The sequence below is a fragment of the Haplochromis burtoni genome, unplaced genomic scaffold (assembly GCF_018398535.1).
Source record: "Haplochromis burtoni strain Fernald_Lab_line unplaced genomic scaffold, NCSU_Asbu1 Contig_315, whole genome shotgun sequence".
Classification (NCBI taxonomy): Eukaryota; Metazoa; Chordata; class Actinopteri; order Cichliformes; family Cichlidae; genus Haplochromis; species Haplochromis burtoni.
The window spans coordinates 568,693-588,846 of record NW_024582676.1 but is presented as its reverse complement, the minus strand read 5'-3'; the positions used below and the strand labels follow the sequence as shown (position 1 = coordinate 588,846).

General features: G+C 39.8%; 1 protein-coding gene across 5 annotated transcripts in view; it reads right to left on the bottom strand.

Annotated features, from left to right (window-relative positions):
* The window catches only part of grm8a (glutamate receptor, metabotropic 8a), a 281,453-nt gene that overhangs the window by 20,565 nt on the left and 240,734 nt on the right, over positions 1-20,154 (bottom strand). For all 5 annotated transcript variants that reach the window (XM_005941599.3, XM_005941601.3, XM_005941598.3 and 2 more), the window contains 4 exons: positions 14,593-14,732; positions 11,677-11,823; positions 8,393-8,814; positions 5,870-6,236 (listed from right to left, as the gene is read on the bottom strand). In XM_005941599.3, the coding sequence (XP_005941661.1) occupies positions 5,870-6,236; positions 8,393-8,814; positions 11,677-11,823; positions 14,593-14,732 (1,076 nt within the window). The remainder of the gene's footprint in view (positions 1-5,869; positions 6,237-8,392; positions 8,815-11,676; positions 11,824-14,592; positions 14,733-20,154) is intronic.

Here is a 20,154-nt window from a genome sequence, read left to right as displayed (position 1 = left end):
GTGTGTGTGGGAAGGAGTAAAGGTCATTAAATGAGAGTCAGAGGATCACTGCAGAAATATCAAGAAGGCCATTTACTTTGAGTGCAAGAGCCAGTCTTGAGCAATAAAACAGAGATTTTAAAATTTGCCTCATAGTTAACACACAGTCCACCGGAGTCTCACAGCACAAATTTTTGGAATAATGCTGATGGACAATCACCTATTTTATCCTCTGTATAAACATTAAAAACAACTACACTGACATCATTTTATTTACTATTGTTGTTCATGGACACCAGCAGTATGGAATGGAAGTGCTATTGGACACCAACGGCAGCGATTCTTTGCAGACTAGTTTTGACTTATAGGGCCATTTTCCATATATATATATACATGTATATATATATATGTATATATAAAGCCAATGTGGAAGTGCCTTAAACCTGCATTCTATCTCAAAGCCACCAGATGGTGATGGATTGTGGTTATAACTGTCCTGTTACCTGCATTACAGACATCCCAACTATCATACAGAACCAAAGGAAAAAATTTTTTATTGTCTGCTTTGATTCTAAACTAAAGCTCTACATTTCCACCAATGTCTTCGATCCATCTTGTTACCATTTTCTTGGAGAGGAGCATATTAGCACAGAGTCCACCAAACACTCTCTGACAAACTTCATATCTCATGACTTACTGTTTTTTGTGATTCTGAGGGAAATCACAAATCTGATCTTGACAGTTCCATCCCTGGATGTGTAAAGAGTGGTAAAAAAAACAACAACAACTTGTTATTGCATTTGCTCCTTTGCTAGCAATGGTTCAGAAGTCAATTTCTCTATACATTTAGTTTTTTAATGTTTATTCAAACTCAGTATTCAGTATTTATTTATTCAAGGATTAAACTTTAATAATTATAATTTTATTTATGGTCTTGGAAAAGATCAACATTGCACATCAATCTCTCTTTGTTTTTTAATGCGAGCCGACATCTTTCAGGGCTGGCAAATTCACATGTCTCAAAAACATTGGTTTCAACCAGGGAAGTTGCAACTTATAAATAAGTTATTCTCTGATAGGGAGTTCATCAGCCGGTCCGGGACAGCCAACAGGCTGGTTTTGGGCCACGGCTTGTAGAACACCCATATCTGGTATATACTGCCTTTAGTTAAACAACAGTTATCATGAGTTTCAACGCTCTTTCGTCATGACTTGGTGGTCATCAGAATCCCATCAGAGTTTTAAGAGCACGTGTGGTACAGGCATGAAACATACTTTCAAATGCAGTGAGTTACTTTCATAATCTGACTGCTGAGTGCAATGAACAAATGCCAACTTGTATCAATGTGCACAAACAAACTGTCACATTCTGTAACTGCTTCACACTTAATGCAAGGGGCTGTTTGATAGAATTGGTTCTTGTTGGTTTCTGTTTTAGAATATTTTGACCCAGAGCACGAGGAGCAGCTTCTGAGCCATAGCACCACACCACACAGACAATAAATGGCCAACAAAGCTATCTCCATGACAACTGAGCAAACTCTGTCTGCCAACATGGGCCCTGAAATGTGGTTGAAGAATCTGAAAAGATGTACGCCAGTGGACCTTGAGTTAAAGATTTTCTTTTGTTTATATAAATGTTTAAATGCTCCCATTGAGATGTGTTCCCCAACACTGACTGTGAAAAGAAGTGCTGAAGCACACCTGCTGAAGAAAGGTTCTTATAATCCAAGCTCTTATACATTTGAAATGTTCCCACAAGGCCAGTGTGAAAGTCACTGTATTGAAAGAAGCCTCCACACAATCCCAGAGCCAAGAACTAACTGCAGTAAAGTTTTCAGGTCCCTGTAAATTTCACTGACGTCAGCATTTCAGACGAGGCATAGCACACAACAATGTAACTGTGACTTTTCTGAGCATGCCGAAACATCCAGACTTGATTATCACTTGCTGCACTCTGGTATACTTCTATTAACTGTGTGCATAGTCATACAAATGTTAACCCTTATATCAAGATACCAGGTGAAGCATGATAATCACAAAGTTAATCATAATGAGAGTCATGCTGTCACCTAACCTCCAACTAACTTCACTGCAGCTCCATCGCCCTCCCCTCTGTCTGAAACCAAACCTATGCCCTTGGTAGAGCTCTCCTCATTAAAGTCCCATCAGCAAGTCACATCATTACCTGTTTACTCCTTTCACTTCACTCTCTCCTCCCTCTATTCTGCTTTCTCTGTTAGCCAGCCAGCTGCCACACACTCCAGAGGATATCCCAATTAGAAACAACATACAGAGACAAGCGAATGTGCGCTGGTGGATATTCCAATTAAATACAACCCATCGGACAAACATGCTAACACAAAATGCACACAAAATTGCTGGTGGACATTCTAATTAGCCAAGCAAACAAGGCATGGACGCTGCAATGCCCGTCCAGTATGACAGCATGCTATGTCCGATAGAATGCATTCACACATAGATATGGCCTCATGAATATGCACACAAATTACTTTTACAGTCAGGGATGTGCAAAATCCTGCCATGAAACATTCGGCCCCTTTAAATGGTCACAAGCACAAAACTTTGCATGTAGTCTCAAACACAGAACTCGCATAACATGAGCAGCTTGCCTGTCATTCACACACAGTATCTTGATGGATTTGAGAAGCTGCAGTTATAAGAAATAGTCTCCTTATTTTGGTATAACTGTAGAGTAAGGTTATTCCTGGGGAAAAGGAGAAATACTGAACTTACAGATACACTTAAAATGTATTGCATCAACAATTACTCTCCGACTTCTTATGGAAAAAATGAGAGTGCATGAAACATCCAGCAAGAGTATGATTTCCCTGATGTGTGATTAGACGGGATCACTTTGATGTCAGCTCTCTGCCATGTGACAGAGGCTGGCACCCGTCTTGAAAGGAAAATGGGCTTAGATGTAGAGAAAAGGAGGAAATGAAAATATCCTGACTAACACTCCAAAATAGGAAGAGATTATTAGAGCTGACACGATTTTGGTAGAGGTAGAGGAAGAGAAATCTGGAATATGCAGCGGACACAGGTCTTGGACTGTTTATAAAACACTTGATATAGCTACAGCGATGTTATCCTCTGGAATCTGGAGCCTCAATCTTAGCATGTTGACATGTATTTGAGTAGATACAAAACTCAATTTTTAAATGATAAGTTTATCACGTCACTATGGAGGAATTTTGTCCAACTTGAATGGCCCATTTAAGGTCATGTCAAAGCATCTCACTTGGATTTACATCCAGTTAAGTTTAAGTTAACGACTGTGTTGAGTCTGTTCCTTCCCATTCCATGCAAGGCCACCTGGGTTGGCTGGAAGACTGTTTACTTAGCCTGGCAGGGCGAAGGACACTGTCTCAGCTGAACTATGGACACGCACACACATACATATACTGATACAAGCACTCACTGACGCATCACCCTCCCTACCCCGGATCCAACGCCACCTCCAACGCTTACCTCCCCTCTGATGTGGACATCGGGTCAGCTGGAGGCGCAGTCGAAGATTGCAGCGGTCCCAGATCAGATGTACACACTGGAACACTTTCCCATGTTACGTGTGTTCATATCTGTGCATTCCTGTATTATCCTTTTGTGATACACATTTCGATGTTTTTTTTCCTCGCTACCTAGCCTGACCTGTGTCCCCAATGTGATGTTTGTGTATTGTATGTACGGTTGGCAAGGTCTGTCATCTCGGTTGTGGGCAAAAGACCTGCAACTGACAAATAAAGGCTATCTCATCTCAATTTGACTAGGCTTCTTGGATAGCTATCTAGAAAGAGTTAGAAAGCCGTTTTCTAAGGCTTTTGGACTCCAGTGCATCCTGCTGAGAGCCATTATCCACAAGTGGAGAAATGGCAGTGGCGTGGTGGTTAACACTTGCCTCACAACCAGAAGGTCCTCAGTTCAATTCCACCATCAGGCAAGGGTCTTTTTATGTGGAGTTTGCATATTCTCCTCGTGTTTGTGTGGGTTATGCCCGGGTAATCTGACTTCCTCCCACAGTCCAAAGGCATGCAGTTAGGGATAGATTAATTGGAAACACTAAATCACACCATAGGGAATTTAGGTGTGAGTGCGATTGTTTGTCTCAGTCTATAAGTTAGCCCTGTGAGAGACTGGCGACCTGTCCAGGGTGTACCCTGCTTCTTGCCCTAAAATAGCTGGGTTTGGCTTCAGCGACCCTGAAAAGGAGAAGCAGAAGCGAATGGATGGTTGGAAGATCTAAAGTATTGCAGTCCTCACTTGAATTAGTTATGGTCAGTGTTTATTATTCAACAACAAAGAGACTGAGAAAAAATGGCATCCATGGGAGAGTTGGTGAAAACCACTGCTGACCAAAAAGACATCTTGATGATCTCTGAGATTTTGGGAAAATATTTTGTGGACTGATGGGACAAATTGAACTTTCGGTGGCAGTGGTGTGATGGTCTTGGGCTGCTTTGCTGCTTCACTTTCTGGTAGCTCAGCTCACTACCAGAAACTCCTGAAGGAGAATGTCCACTCATCAGCTCAAAAAAGAAAGTTAAAAAAAAGCCTAGTCAAAGTCTGAACTTAAATCCAATTGAGATGCTTTGACATGACCTTTACCAGGCTGTTCACAGCAGGCCAAGTCCTCCATAGAGATGTGACAAACTTTTTACCAGTTATCGCAAACTGCAGTTCTTTCTTAAAATGTGTTTGATGATTGGAAACACGCTAATGAGACAAATACATAGAAACATGAGAAATCAGGAAGCTGGTAAATACTTTGTCACAGCACTGTATATGCCTGTTTACTTCTATTGATCTAGAGTAATGTGCACATTTTCTTTATACAGATGTATAGAGTGTGTTTAGCACTGTGATGTAAAAAATGTGACTTGGACAAAAAAAAAAAAATCAATGACCTGTCATGAATCTCAATGAGTGTATAAAGTGTGTTATTGTTGAAAGCAGCATATTCGCACTATCAAGAAATGGAATCAATAGACCACTGCTGCTTTAGCTCGAGTAAACAGTACGCTTCAATATGTGTACGGTCTTATGAATCAGATTAGCTATATTGGTGTTTACGTGCGCATTCAAACCCACTGTTTCTAAGCCGATAAGATGAAAGGACACTGTTTAAGAGCCAGTCACGCTATCACTCATACCCTCACACACACCTCACGTGGCTTTTATTCTCATCGAACACCCATTAAGAATTAACTACAGGTAGGAAGAATAAGCTCGGCAGTATAACTCTCTATAAGCCCAGACCATGGCACGGTTCCAGTCCATCAGACAGACAGTAAATCCTCTTGTACTCACGAGGGATTGTCGGGAGATTTCTGACTCTAAGCCAATAGTATAGCTACAGTTGTAAAACACTTCTGTACTTCAGTGCCAAGAGATACGGTTTTGATTTTGAGAATTTTCAGGGAGGTAGTAAAAGGACACTTTTTGCCAAAGCAATACATCAAACGTATGGCTCAAAATGCAATTTCAAAACTTGCTTTAAAATCTGCTTAGGAGTTTTGAACCACGTGAAGCAAAAGCGGACTGATCGCACAACCACCTTGCACCTGCCAGAGAAGTTTTGTATTTTAAAAAAATATTGCACTTAAATATAGATCTAACTTTGCTCAAGCACAGCAAAATACAAATTTGCCCTGCTGTTCACAGTAGATGGAGATGTTCCAAGAGGAATTGATTTGAATTTTAAAGCGGTGATATAAAGGGAAAACAAACAGTTAAGCAAGCAGGCACATATTACAGTTTGATCCTCAGAAATCTTGCAGTTGATTGGGGTTGAAGGACAGACACCAACAACACACTTTCCGTTTTCTCAGGATGTAATAAGTGTCATCCAAACTATAAACACACTCACCCGTTCTGCAGACTGGGACGTGCCAAAGAAGATGGGTATGAACGCCAGCCAGATGATACAGGTGGTGTACATGGTAAATCCAATAGGCTTGGCTTCGTTAAAGGTTTCGGGCACGCCTCGCGTCTTGATTGCGTAAACCGTGCACGTAACCATCAGCAGAATTGAGTAACCCAGGGAGCAGATGAGAGACAGGTCTGAGATGTCGCACTTGAGGACACCACGTGCTGCCGTGGGGTCCTGGGTCCGCTGCTCGCCGTAGTCCACTACAGTATGGGGAGGATCCACGGCGAACCACACAAAGACACCCAGAAGCTGAACTGAGATCAGGGAGAAGGTGATGACGAGCTGGGAGGCAGGAGAGATAAACCTGTAAAGAACAGGATGGTTAATTAAATTTTGATTTAGCAAGGATGAAAAACTGCAATTAATGCTAGAAAATATGCACTCATGGTTACATTTCTCAGGTTGCACCAACTTCTTTTCATGAGCTGAGAGCTTGTTCCACCAGCTCCCAGTTTGCGTTCAGGAGACAGTCCCCCTCTCTTTTCTCTTTCATAAGTTACCTTGAACAATCCTTTAGTTTGCTGATATATAGGATGTAGCGATGATAAACAGAGTACCTCTGTTTCACTCAACTCTTTTCACTATTTTCATATTGATATAGCACAATCGCATCTCATTAACTATTTGTTAGCTGGTATTTTATCCTGTTTCTTGGTCGTGGTCTTTCTATGCCGCTCTTGTCTGCCATCTCTTTCCTCAGAACCCCTTACTGGTTCAGCAGATGGCCACCCTTATCTAAGCCTGGTTTTGCCAGAGGTCTCTTCCTGACAAAAGGCAGCACTTCCTCCACCACCAAGTGGTTGCTCATGGGGGATCAGTCACTTGAGTTTACCCTTTGTAAGAGTAGCACCGTATGCTCTTTACCTTTCAATATAAAGCTCCCTTAGATTACTGTTGTTTTGAATTCATGCTACATTTTTCCAATAGAACTAAACTTAAACATTGCTTCAGTGTCACATGGTTAGTTAAATAGCAGTCTGGTAATGCATTGGCCAGTCTGGTGACTTAACCTCTGGAGGGTATTTGGTTGGTGTAGCCAACAAAGATTCAGGCCAAGATTTTCTGTTTTGGCAGCCAGAGATTGCTTATGAATATAGATAAATGCAGAAAGGGTACTTGTTACTGGACAATAACTATTGTTCAAACATAATTGAGTAACAGAATTTAGACTATTTATTGAATAGAATTGAATTTTCCTTGACTTCAGATTCTGGATATTCAAATACAGATATACATTACTCAGTTGGCTTAGCTAGCTAATGCCAGAATATAAATATCTGGCATGTAGAGCAGTAATATACCTTGTTCACTTTAATCTGTCTTGGGTCAGGAATGCATCTGCACACAGAGGTAGACGCCTAACCCATAAAAAGGCTCTCAATAACCATTGTGGGCGATCTGTAAATACATTTTATCTTTTCACTTTGACCTACCAGGAACGGGTGACTCCAACAGGTATAAAATTTCAAGCAGGTTCAGTGAAACATCATAATGCAGTGGCTGACATGGTGATCCACTGAGATTCACCGTAAGACTAGATCTATTCTATTTTCCACAGAATTTGATTTTTCATAAAGTCTTCAGCCAGTACGGTCCAAAAATAACTTAAACACTCAAAAATCCTGTCCCAATAAGATGAAAAGAAAACAGTTTTATTAGACTCTAAAAGGTTGAGACAAGTCTCCCACTTGACAGCGGCAATATATTAAATTTCTATAAATGCGACCATACACACTCCAGCAAATCCACGCTGAGAGCTAGAGCGAGATCAGGGAAAATATAATGATGGGTTTTGCAGCAAGAAAGAAAGGGAGAAACAAGGAGGAGCAGTTGCAAGAAGACATAGAGCTGAAAAGAGAAAATGTGATGATCATCTAGGATGACAGAGATATCAAAACCGGGGTGCAAATCATGGCCCAAAACAAAAACTATATTTCCACTTGCATCAGAATGAAAGAAACAACCCACTCCTTCAAGCTCTCAAGTTCAAAGGACACTCAGTGCTTGACTACCTTAGAGTCACTACCGTAACCTGAAAAGAGCCTCAAAATACTTTGTGTAAAAAGTCTGTAGCTGGATGGGAAAAAAAAGAAGAGGAAGAAAAAAAAAGGGAAAAAATCTAACTGTCTGGATAGCAGGGCCATGAACCTGAGCACTATTAAATCCTGCATTAACAATTTAGCCACTTAGTGGATGCTCTCTCCCAGAGTCACTCACACTGAGTGCAAGCAGTACAATAGGAAATTGTTAGTTCATGACTCTCATAAATAATGTATGAAAAATAAATGATGAGTAATGACCGCAAGTATCTGAAAAAGTAGGGTGCAGGTAAAGTCACACACCTGAGTGCAAAAAAGCCACACTTATAGCAATATTAAGTGCCACTGAACCCATCAAAATCTGCACAGCCCAAACATGTACGCACAAAAGGGCCAAGAGCAGACGTAATGGCATTTTTACCTGGGTGCTGTTACAGACTTTTTCCCTTGTTCAAAGATGCGGTGTATCCTGTTGGTCTTGGTGAGCAGCGCAGCATAGCTAAAACACATCCCCAAGCCTAAGAAAATCCTCCTCAGGGAGCACACGCCCACATCCGGCGTCGCGATCATCAGGAATGTGATGGCATAGCACAGGAAGATTCCAGTAAGCAGCACGTAGCTCATCTCTCGCCCCGAAGCTCGGACGATGGGCGTGTCATTGTACCGGACAAAAGTGACGATGACGAAAGAGGTGGCGATGATACCCAGCATGGCGATAAAGACGGGGACGATGGCCCAGGGTGAGTGCCACTCCAGTTTGATGATCGGAATGGGAGTGCAGCCAGTGCGGTTGGCATCAGGTCGCTTCTCGTATGGGCACAGCTCACAGGTGAACTCTGAGGCCTAACGGGGAGAGAGGTTTTAGAACATGCATTAGTTCATTTTCCTTAAGTAAACAGATTTTTCTAATGATAATTTGACTGTTAAACACCGATTCAACCATGAATTGGCTGATTGAAAAACCATCTGGCCATCTGGCTGTTGTGGTGTGCCTTGATTTCATTTTGTTGTCTTGTGTCTCTCTTCCTGCAGTCAGACCAATGCATTATTATCTATTGGACTGCCGGGGCCAATCTAATCTGAACCCACAGCAGAAGGAAAGGTGGTGTGCTGTATCTCACTGAGGCTGCAGAACAGAGCAGGGAGTACTGTCACCATCTCATAGATCAGAAGGAGTCTGTTCACAGAATGAGGACCTTATTGGAGCGGGAGCTGACTATTACATCATTGACATCATTTATATGGTTTAATTCGTTAATCAATTTATTTTTTTGCCAAAACATGTAGAAAAAAAACTCTTTTTATGTAAATATATGTGTGCCTGATCTCCATAAGACACAATCTAATATAATTCTGAGGAAAAGACTTATTATCAGTTATGCTTTTGACAACTCCACAATTACTGCTTGTTTCTGCAAAATGGCTATTGAGTGCTCGCCCTCATAAACATGAGCAGCTGCTGTTGTAACTGATATTTTCTATTTTCTTTCCTAAGCACATTTTTTGACATATACGTGCTTGTTCAAGTATTTTTCCAACTAAACAGGAAGCATGATAGACTTTGAAATGGTCCCCAATGATAATTTAATTTTCTCAGGGGATATACAGTTATGGCTCATGTACATCTAATTTTCAATGGTGTACTGAAGATCATTGTTCACTTGCATGGCCCAATTTCAGCCATGCTTTAGCTGCTGCATAGTCTCATATTTGACTACAATATACTTTTTTCTGCTCTTGCTCTTGACGAAGGCAGTCTCACTTTTCTTCTCTCCTCCGCTCCTTTAGCTTCCCTGCTTAGCCTCTTATGTCCTTGTCTAGTCTCACGTTTTTTCCTTTCCAAACGCCTTCGATGCTTGTTCCGTCCTGGGAACACGGCGGGTCTGAGCCCGCGCTGGAATGGTAGCGCTGGGCAGGATGGCTGCTGTGTTTGCTTCGGATTACTCCTCACCCCCCACCCGACCCTGTGGTTTGTCACGTGTTTCATAATGTTGTGCTGTGGACATTTATGTGCTTCTTTGTGCAGAGGAGTTTTTTTTGTTTCCTGTTCTCATGCTGTCCTCCCAGGAGCCCAGCATGAGTAGAGGTCACTTTTTTTCCTCTTGTACTTTCCCATTGTAATTTCAGTGTTTTTTTTCTGTAACGCTACCGATCTCCGACCTGTATCCCCATGTGATGTCTGTGTTGTGTGTGTAAAGTCGGGGGGGGTCCTATTTCACTGCAGGGCAACCTGCACGTGGCGAATAAAGCTTTGATTGATTGATTGATTGAGTATACATTGTTTACAGTTATCTTTATGGTCGACTCAGTGTGTCCAGGCCCTTTGACTGAAAAACGAGCTCAAATCATCACCCCTCCATCACTGTGCTTGACAGTTGGTGTGAGGTGTTTGTTCTGATATGCTTTGGTTTTTCAGCAAACATGGTGTTGTGCATTATGGCCAAGCATTTCCATTTTCCTGTCTGCTATCTCAAGGACATTGTGTCTAGTGGTTTGTTTGAATGCAACTTTGCAAACTGAAGCAGTGCTGCCATGTTCTTTTTTTTTTTCAAGAAAGAGAAGAAGTGGCAGCATTTCTAGGCAAACTTCAGTTTCAGATTTTTTCTTATTCTACTTTCATGAATGTTTTTCACTTGTGAATAATCTTTGAATGGACTTTTTTTTGGAAATGGCCTTATAACCCTTCCCAGACTGATAACCAATAACAATTCTTCCTCAGAGATCACTGCTAATCACTCCTTGGCCTCGTGTTAACACATACCTGAATGCTTTAGACCAGCAAAGTGACAAAACATTTGCTTTTATAGAAGTGCTGCTGCTGATCAGTTAATCAAATTCTTTTGATTAGCAGCACCTAGACATCCCTGACTCTCTTTATTCCTATAGAAAAAGGATGGCTATATTTAGGCAAAACTAGTTTTTTCATACATTGATTCTGCATTTTAGCTCAGTATTTCTAAAATAAATGATGACACAGTGTAATATTTTACCTGCTGATATTTATCTACCTAATTTGAAGACCTGATAAGGACCAGATCATTTTATTATGTCCTGATATGTAAAGCCTTACACAACTGAAAGAGGTTGTGCTTTCTTTTTTATCATTAATGCAGCTTCAAAATGTGTGATCAGGGCATTTCCCTCTCCTCAAATTAGATACTTTCTCTATATAGAAATTCAAAATGGACAATCTAAGTGCCTCACTTTTTTAATTGCCTAAAAAAAGAGCAGGAGTAAGCAGACAGCAGCTGTCAACAAGTCGATGTGTGCAGAAGCTAACACGTTTACAATGTCAAACAGTTTTTATTGCAAACAGGTCTTTCAGCTGATTCTTTTTAAAGCGTTCCAACAAATGCGGTTTCATTTGTAAAGTTGGGAGAGGGTGTATAAGGAATGTTAGACATTTGATTAAAATCCACATTTTTACCTCGTTTTTTGACAAGTCAATTTCACACAGATGAATTGGTTAGGCTAAGAAGTTCTGTGAGCCTCTCTAGGTTTGAAAACACAAATAATCAGTGCTGAAATCAGAGTGACAGAGAAACTGCTAAATTGATAAAGTGTTGATGCATGATTTTTGTCAAACACAAATCAAGATCTAGCCAGATTTGTATGCGACCTGTGATGTCACAGTGTTTGTGATATTTTAATTTCTGGATCACGCTGACGGTTTTGGATAGCTGATATTTTTCTTCAGAAATCTACCTGAAAGTGGTATCCTTCACAGCGCTCACAGTGCCAACAGCACGGCACCCCTTTCACCACTTTCTTCCTTTCACCCGTACGGCACGGGAGGCTGCAAACGGAGGCAGGGAAAGTTGGGTCACCCATCCTCCAACGCATGGCCTCCACCTGAGAGAAGAACAGTATTATTTGTGTGTCAAAATGGCAAAATGAAGCTTCTTATTTTCTCACAGGACATCTTGGAGCATAAGGATTGGCAGCCATCTGCAGAAGCTGACATAAACTGTATGTTAACAGTCCTTTAACACTCAGCTTTCTCTCTACCTTCAAAAAAAAGTGTGTCTTCAGGGCATCTCGCAGAGCAATTAGCACAAGCAGATCCTCTGATCATTTTCCTGAGTGCTGCCAGGCACAAAACTAACACCAGCTAGTCTGGAAGCCAGCAATCAGACCATAATCAGATCTGGCACAAATAGGCCATCTGCATTTCCTTCTGTGTGTGTCTGTGTGTGTGTTTATTTGTGAGTGTGCACACGCATATGTTTCACCATGTGTGCATTTTGTTTATTTGTGTTTGTGTCATGCTGGCATTATAGTGAATCCCTGAGCTCTCCGTACGTCCTCTGCGAGTGAGTTTGAATGTGTGTGTACTAATTTGTAGTTGTGTGCGCGAGCAGTTGTGAGGAAGTTTGTCATTACCGCGTTCCCTGAGGTTTAACCATCGCCGAGGGTGCTGCACAAAATGTAATATTACTGTTTTAAACACAAAAAGTACCAGTCCTAAAACAACTAGTTAGAAGGGAAAATTCATTAGACTTAGAGAGGGTGGATTTGAGTTAATTACTGACACACAAACAGAAACAAGTTCTCATGGAGTTTAATATGCAAGAATGGGATAGTTGCTGCCCACAGTGTTGTACATATATCACTAAGGAGAAACTTTGTTTACGGAGAAATTTTGCTCATTACTTATTCATATCCCCCATTTAATATCTGTATACTATCACCTTATTTTCTATCAAAAGGCATAAATTAAACAACACAGACCCATATTTTATTAATTACAGTGCAGTGTCAGCCTTCATTTTATTTTGCCAGGAAAATAGGAAATTGGTGCAGTGATTTATTGAAACATATGAAAGCATACAGGGAAATATAAGGCAAAGAAACAGGGTTTGTATAATTTCAAAGATTTTGAAAGTCAATTTTTGGCATGGCCACCTTTATTCTTCAACACAGCCTGAACTCTCTTAGGCAGCTTTCTTGTCATTTCTTTAAGTAGTCTTCAGGAATAGTTCTCCAGACTTCTCGAAGAACATTCAAAGCTCTTCTTTGGACGTTGTCTGCCTTTTGTTGCATTTTTGGTCAAGATGATCTCACACTACTCCAGTAATGATGAGGCCTAGGCTTTGGCGAGGTCAATCCATGACTGATGGTGTTCCATTGTGCATTTTTTCCCATGGATATACTTTAATTTTATTTGCAGTGTTTTTGGGATCATACTGAAAAATGAAACCTTTCCTGTGTTCATAACTCCATCAGTTTTGACAAGATCCCCAACATCACTGGCTAAAATGCCAAAACAAGACAGTGGCTGCAGCATGTTTTACAGATAGCTGTAGACAGCAGATGAACAGTCTGTCGTCTACAGCTATCTCTCCTGATCTCCTCTGATCTCCCAACGCTGATTCAACTCAGTGTTGCATAGCACGACAGTGCACTCAAGGTAGCCAATACTCAGTTTGCACAGGGTTTGAATGTGTGAATTCTTGAGACTCACATGCTGTACATTCTTATGTTCCACAGTGCTGTCTTGTATTTATAATGATGAACATTCAAACTTTTTTGTTCTTAATAAAATCTACCCCCTGCTACCCTGCATACTTTCAAGATTTTACCTAATTAAATATGTCTGTCTATTTAGAAATTGTTAAAGTGCGTGACTTCATGTGTGACTTCAGTTTCTGTGTTTTATACTTCTGTACTGCTGTACAAACACACACACTGACACACACACAAACACACCGTCCATCAGCCAGAAAGCGTTTTGTGTCTATTAGTTTTCTCATCTGTCATCTGGCCTTTCTAATGAAGTCCTTGGTGGATTTATAACACCTAGCACTGCTGCGTGCTCAAAGATTTTTTTGTGCATGTGACTGTAAGTCAGTGAGACAGAGAGAGCGAGTGGGACAATGGGAATTCAGTTTGCTAATGCATTCAATTATCTGTTTTTCTGTGGATCTAAGTAGGCACTGTATATTCTCCAGGTTCTGTAGCATTGGTTATTATGTGTATTCTGTAGGTGTGTGACCTTTCACAGTTGCGAATGTTTGCAAGTCTCTCTCCTTCACAAAGATTAGTATTCTGAATAGAAGCAAAGATCTACACTTGCTTGAAAAAACTAACTTTTGCACCTGAATAAGAGCAATAACTCAAACGAATCCAGCCCAGTAACAAGGGATTTTGAAATCATGGCAGCTGCTCATAGTCATGTTGAATTTTCATTCTTCCAAGGTGTCTGATCTATAATGCCTCAGAAGCTTCAATGAGGCACTCAAATCAAAATATATGACATTTTTCATTAGGACACAGACGTGTCATGCTAAAATACTAATAATGAGATAGTTCAACATATTATGACAAGCTGGAAACACATCTGAAATATATACTACGGTAAATGGCATACAGTATGTTCTGTACTGAACAACTTTTTAGACCATAAAATGTTAATCATTGAAAACACATTTCATAATAAACTAGTATTTTTCACTCGAGCTTGACTTTTAAGTTGATTTTCCAAGTTTTTGCCTCACTTTTCCTAATTTTTTTCCATTCACTTCATTCAATTTATATGTGTGAAAAATATGAGCAGTTTTGTCAGCTTATAAACTGTAAAAACCAATTAGGTACACTGGTATACGTGTGTAAAAATCTCACCTTGAGGTGTAATTTATTGGTCCAGGAGCCGATGACTCTGTACTCAGCAGTCGATCTGTTGGTGATCTGGTACTGGAATATGTCGTATCTCCCTGGAGCATCTCCATTCTCATTGAAAACCACTGGTGTACCAGCACTTCCTAAAACAGAAACAGGTTTTGAAGACGGCGTCAATTTAGTAATTTCTTGTGATGCTCTTTCACTTTTCTTGATCAGGCGACTACTCCTGAAAAGCATAAAGGTTCAATGGAATGAAATGTGAAAAGTTCTATTTTCTAGCTTCACTAAAGACATTAAAAGCTCGGAAAGTCATCATTTCTTCTTATTTTAATGTGTATCAAAGAGATTCTACTTAGTGGCGGTATTACAATGCTGTGTGCGCAATTTTAAAGAAAGGAGTATAATGACAATTTGATGTACTATGGATAAAATTTTACAGAATTTGTAGTACTGTGCAAAATTCTTGAGCCACTCATCTTTTTTTTGTGTTTGGTTTTAAAGAGCTAGACTTTCCTATATTGTTTTTAAAGTGGTTTTGAGCCAGTTTTCCTTTAGACATTGGCTGCTTTTTCACTCATTTTTCCCCCCTTCATTACCAGTGCTTGCACCTAAACATTTTCACCGGAATGTTTTTTATTTTGTTGTTGTTGTTGTTTTATTAAGCCATTACACACTGACCTTTGAAAGACCTAACACAAGAGGTGTACCGGCATTTGCAGAAAAATGTCAAAGACAACACAGTTTGACGGGCACAAAAAGGTATTTTTAACCCAGCAATGTGATTCACAAAGAGCTACTAGTAGACATCATGGCATATCAGCATGGTGTGCAGTGTGTACGATCGTGTCTACAACCATCTATCAAAACAAGGTGGAGGTTCTGTCATAGTTTGGGCTGCACCTCAGTAATGGAGGATCTTGTCAAATCTTATAGAGAATAAAAAGGCGCAAACCTCAAAAGAAGAGCTTTGAATGAGAACCATTCATGAAATTTACTTCAAAAAATGACAAGAAAGCTTGCTTAAGAGGCTGAGGTGAAGAATAAATATCAATTTTCAAGATTGTTCAAACTGCAAATATGCATTTCCATCTATGTTTGCACATTACAATAAATCGTTGCACCCATTTCCATTTTCCTATCACAATATAAGGAAATAAAGTCTTTCTTGAAGACTGTGCTACCATTATTGCATTCTTACTATTTTACAGCACCAGAATAAGTTATCAGTAAATCAGCTATATACACACTGCTTCTCTCTGTGCCAGCATTTTAGACACATTTCGTTTTTTCACCTGTATTTCATAAATGTTCTCATTGCCTACTTCTGTGGGCCTTATATTTCAGTCTAACTCTAACCAGGACTACTATATGGATACTAACCAATCAGAGGAAACGTAAGGGATGATTGTCACAGAGCATCTCTCCATATTAGAATCCTCAGAGCAAATCCAGGGACAACAAGCAAACCCCACAAAGAAAGTGTCAGGCAAACCAGGAGACTCAGTAGAGGGGTGTTGTAGCAAGGCAACATCCTCCACCAGTTAGTTCTCCACCACCTTTGAGGTTTAACACAAACGTTTTTTTTCCTCTTTCGCTCTCTGTCTTACTTGCTATCTTGTTTATGTAGCAATGCAATCAAATCAAATTACTGAAACTAGCACAGCATAAAGGAAATCCAATTATAATCTATATGTGGAAAAAGCACTACATTATGGAAATTGCACCCCAGGTAAAATAACTCATTAATGCTGATGGAGGAAAGATAAGAAAGACAGAAAAAGTTATGTATTTAAAGCAAGAAAAGGTAAACATCGTAAGCCTGAAAACTGAGTAAGCAGAGAAAAGCATGTCAGAGAAAAAAGAAAACACCGAAACAGAAAATATCAACAAATATATTTTAAAAAAAAGGAAAAGTTCTTGCGATAAAAAAGAAACCAAGCTGAACAGAGAGACGCAAGAAGGAGATCAAGTGTGATAAAAGAGTAGCGTGGGTAGAGAAATGACTTTACAATATGACAGAAAGAAAACCAATCACGATGACAGAGAGAAGAGAAGATGAAGGACAGAAGAGACAAACTCAAAGACAAAGAAGTAGAAGTGGCCCACTGTGAGCAGAACAATGAGAGATATGCACATAATGGGTAAAAGAAAGAGAGAGAACGTCGTAACAAGTAGGAATCTTACTGAGAGACTCTGAGGAAGATGAATGGAAAAGGATTGAGACAATAGATCCAAGTTGTCATTGATGTCATAATTATTATAAGGTCATGTCTGCATGTGAGAAGTATACCCATTAGCCCTGCACAATGAAAAAGAACACTCACTGTTTCCTGCTGCTTTTAAAAGTGACAAGGGGGCCTTGAAAATCCTTCATATCTGACAAATTGAGAGTGATACCCATGTCAAGACTACAACACCCCAGCACTAATGCCAAAGGACACCTTGCATGTATCTTTGAGATCCTGGCAGCTTTGACAGAATGGCAGGATTTGATATTCAAAGAATGAAAACAGGCATCACTGTCTTTACTGCAAACAACAGACAAGGCCGGCGATTTTACTTAAACCTGGAGATGCTTTAATGGACGGCAGGAGGCGACAACACTTGTTCCCAGAGGATTTATTAACTCTAAACAATTCTCTGATTAATTTATGGTTTTATCTACTTGTTTAAGTCTCCTTTCACTACTAAATGGCATTAATCTTATAAAATGTTTCCACATTTGGAGTCTGACACATGATAAAGACGATCATATAATGGAGCGATAACACTTTATAACAATGACACACTATTAAGCGTTAGTAAGGTTTTAGTGTTTATTACTCCTCCATATTATGTGATTAATAAACACAGGTAAACGCAACAGGTATATATTTTTATTCTTGAATAATAAGCTCATATATAATATGTTCATGGTGTATAGATAGTCTAAGTAAGTGATTCGGCTGTTTAGATGCACATTTCTGTTTATAATGATTAAGATATGAGCTCGTTGTTTGTTTGTGTTTTAACAGAGGTTTCATAAATACTAATTTAATAGTGTACTTTGATGCTTAATTCAGGCAGTTACACGTTTGTGTGACATCTACAATGAGAACTACTTTTGCCTTATACAGGTTTAATAATACACACTATGGAATAATGCTTTATAAATGATGAATTAAGTACTACTCCTTTACTAATGCTTAATAATGTGTCATTTTGATAGTTGTTTTAAGCGTTACCAGTAGAGCTTTCAACAAACTTTCCACTGACAAGATGCAAGTTGCATGTAGTATCCTTGGGTCAGATCCTCCACTTTCTCTGGCTTTAGAAAGCCAGCATAGCAACAGCCATTGCCATCCTTAGTGGAAGTGTAAGCTCAAGGCTTCACAATGAGAGGCCTTATACCAACGAGCAACACTGATGAAGAAAAAAAAAACAAACAGAGCCTCTGCCTACAATAATGAATGGGTTGACAGATTTACAACTGCATTGGTCTGCATGCATCTAATATGTTCATGCATGATTAAAAAAAAAAAAAGTGCATCCCACCCGACAATAAGCATGTCATTTTTTCCTCCCTGCTAGCATTGGTTGGCTTTGCTCTGTAATATTCGATCACACCAATCATGCCTCTTTAGGGCTGCTTTGCAAAATTCAGCAGTTAAAGTTGTTGCCTGGAGTGAAGACGGAGTTAAGGCAGGCTGTTTGTCGTGAAAAAGGCAGTTACCTTGATTATTCAGTCACATAGAGTTTGCACCTTTTGTTGGAAGTTTCTGGATAAGGTGGATAAAGACACAAGAAACACAAAACGGGCACAACAGAAGCTCGCGTGACGAATCCAGTGCATGTTGCTTACAAACCGATATAAAAATTTCACACTATTTTTAACCTTTAAGGATACTTAATCACATTTTTCAAGTCTCTTTTGCTGCCGTGTTGATGTATTCTGTCATCAACGTACAGTAAGGGGCAGTGATAAATCAGCTTTTACACTTTCAATACTTCTCGCTTTAGTTGCTTTGACCTTGGAAGGGGGAAAAAAAAAAACACGAAATATCACCTGTTGCCCTAGCAACACACCTCCACCTCATCCATAGTGACACCCATTATGAGCTGCTTTTCAAAGCAAGATGCTGCACTGCAGAACATATTTGTCATAATGTGCGAGTAAGTGCTGCGTTTGTCCCGAAGACACGTTTTTCTCCTTAAACATCCATATGCCACAAATATTTTTTTATATCTTGTAAACCATTTGTTATTTGGGATCACAGTTTGTCACCTCTCCTGTTTAGCATGTGAATTATTTGCCTGTGATGGATTTATTCTGCATAACCCAAAGCTGGCATGCTTTGGGTTATGCTAATTGACACAAAGTGCTTGAAAAAAAGGCCAGGGGGAAGATGTAGGTAACATAATGCATTGTTTCACTTACTGTGATTGAGAAAAATACTGAATTCTGAAGTCTGAGTCTTTCATTTTTGGAGGAGGATTTGGGTGCTGCGATTGTGCTGCTTGAGCACAGTGAGAACAGGTAAAAATTCTACTTGAAGGCAGGAAGAGTGCGTATGTGCAAGAAAACATTTTTTCAGGGCTTATTTTAACTCTGCAGGTCGCCTCGCAGCACCAGATAGACATCTAAAATGACAAAGGCCCAACTAAAGTGTCCAATGGCAAAATACTGTTTCCAGGCCTGCCAGCAACAGCGCTCTGTAGCTTCCCCACAGAGTCGGAGGCTATCCCTCTGGGTATCAACAATACACTACAACTTCCCTCTAGATTTGTTAAAAAGAAGATCATGGGTCGTGACCTTTTACTTCAGTAATCTAATAAAATATCTAATAACCAAGAACTCAAAGAAGCCAATGTGAATTTCAATTTGGCTGAAATGAGCTTGCAGACAGAGATACACTAACAGAGGTGGGAAAGGGATGAAATAAGAGGGAATCAGTAATACTGGCACAGGAAAGAAGACGGAGAAATGATTTGGTTTCCACTAGATTCAAATATATTCAATGTCAGTCATACAAATCTGAGAGAGCTGAAAAGAAGACAAAAAATGAAGGTAAGGAATACAGGAGTGAAAGTAAGAAACCTTGGCTAGCTTAACCCTTTAAAGCCGGTAGGAGCGGGCACGCTCCGTTTTGTGTAATTATTAGAACCTGAGCACAATAATTTTTTTTGCATATGAAACCAGAGGAGTTGTACTTACATCTTATACCATCAGCGTGTCCTAGGTCACGGTTTCCTTTCACATATAGCTTTGGAAAAATTGCATAAAAAGCGCTTGCAGGAACAAAAATATAATATGCCAGAAACACGCTTTGCCGATCCCATCAGTTGTTCATAACACTTCCCACATTGAAACAGACGTCAGCGCGAACGATCGCATGTCCGCCATTTCCTGCCCGAAACCGGAAGTGACGTCATTTTTGCGTAAAATGTAGTTTTTTACTTGTAGGCCTTAAAAGCCTATACTGGTGTTTTTATAAATCATGTTTGACTTTATGCTTTTCTGAATAGTTTCTGGGATGCTTAGAAGTCGAATTGCACTGCTGGAAATAGTTTATTTTGATGCAC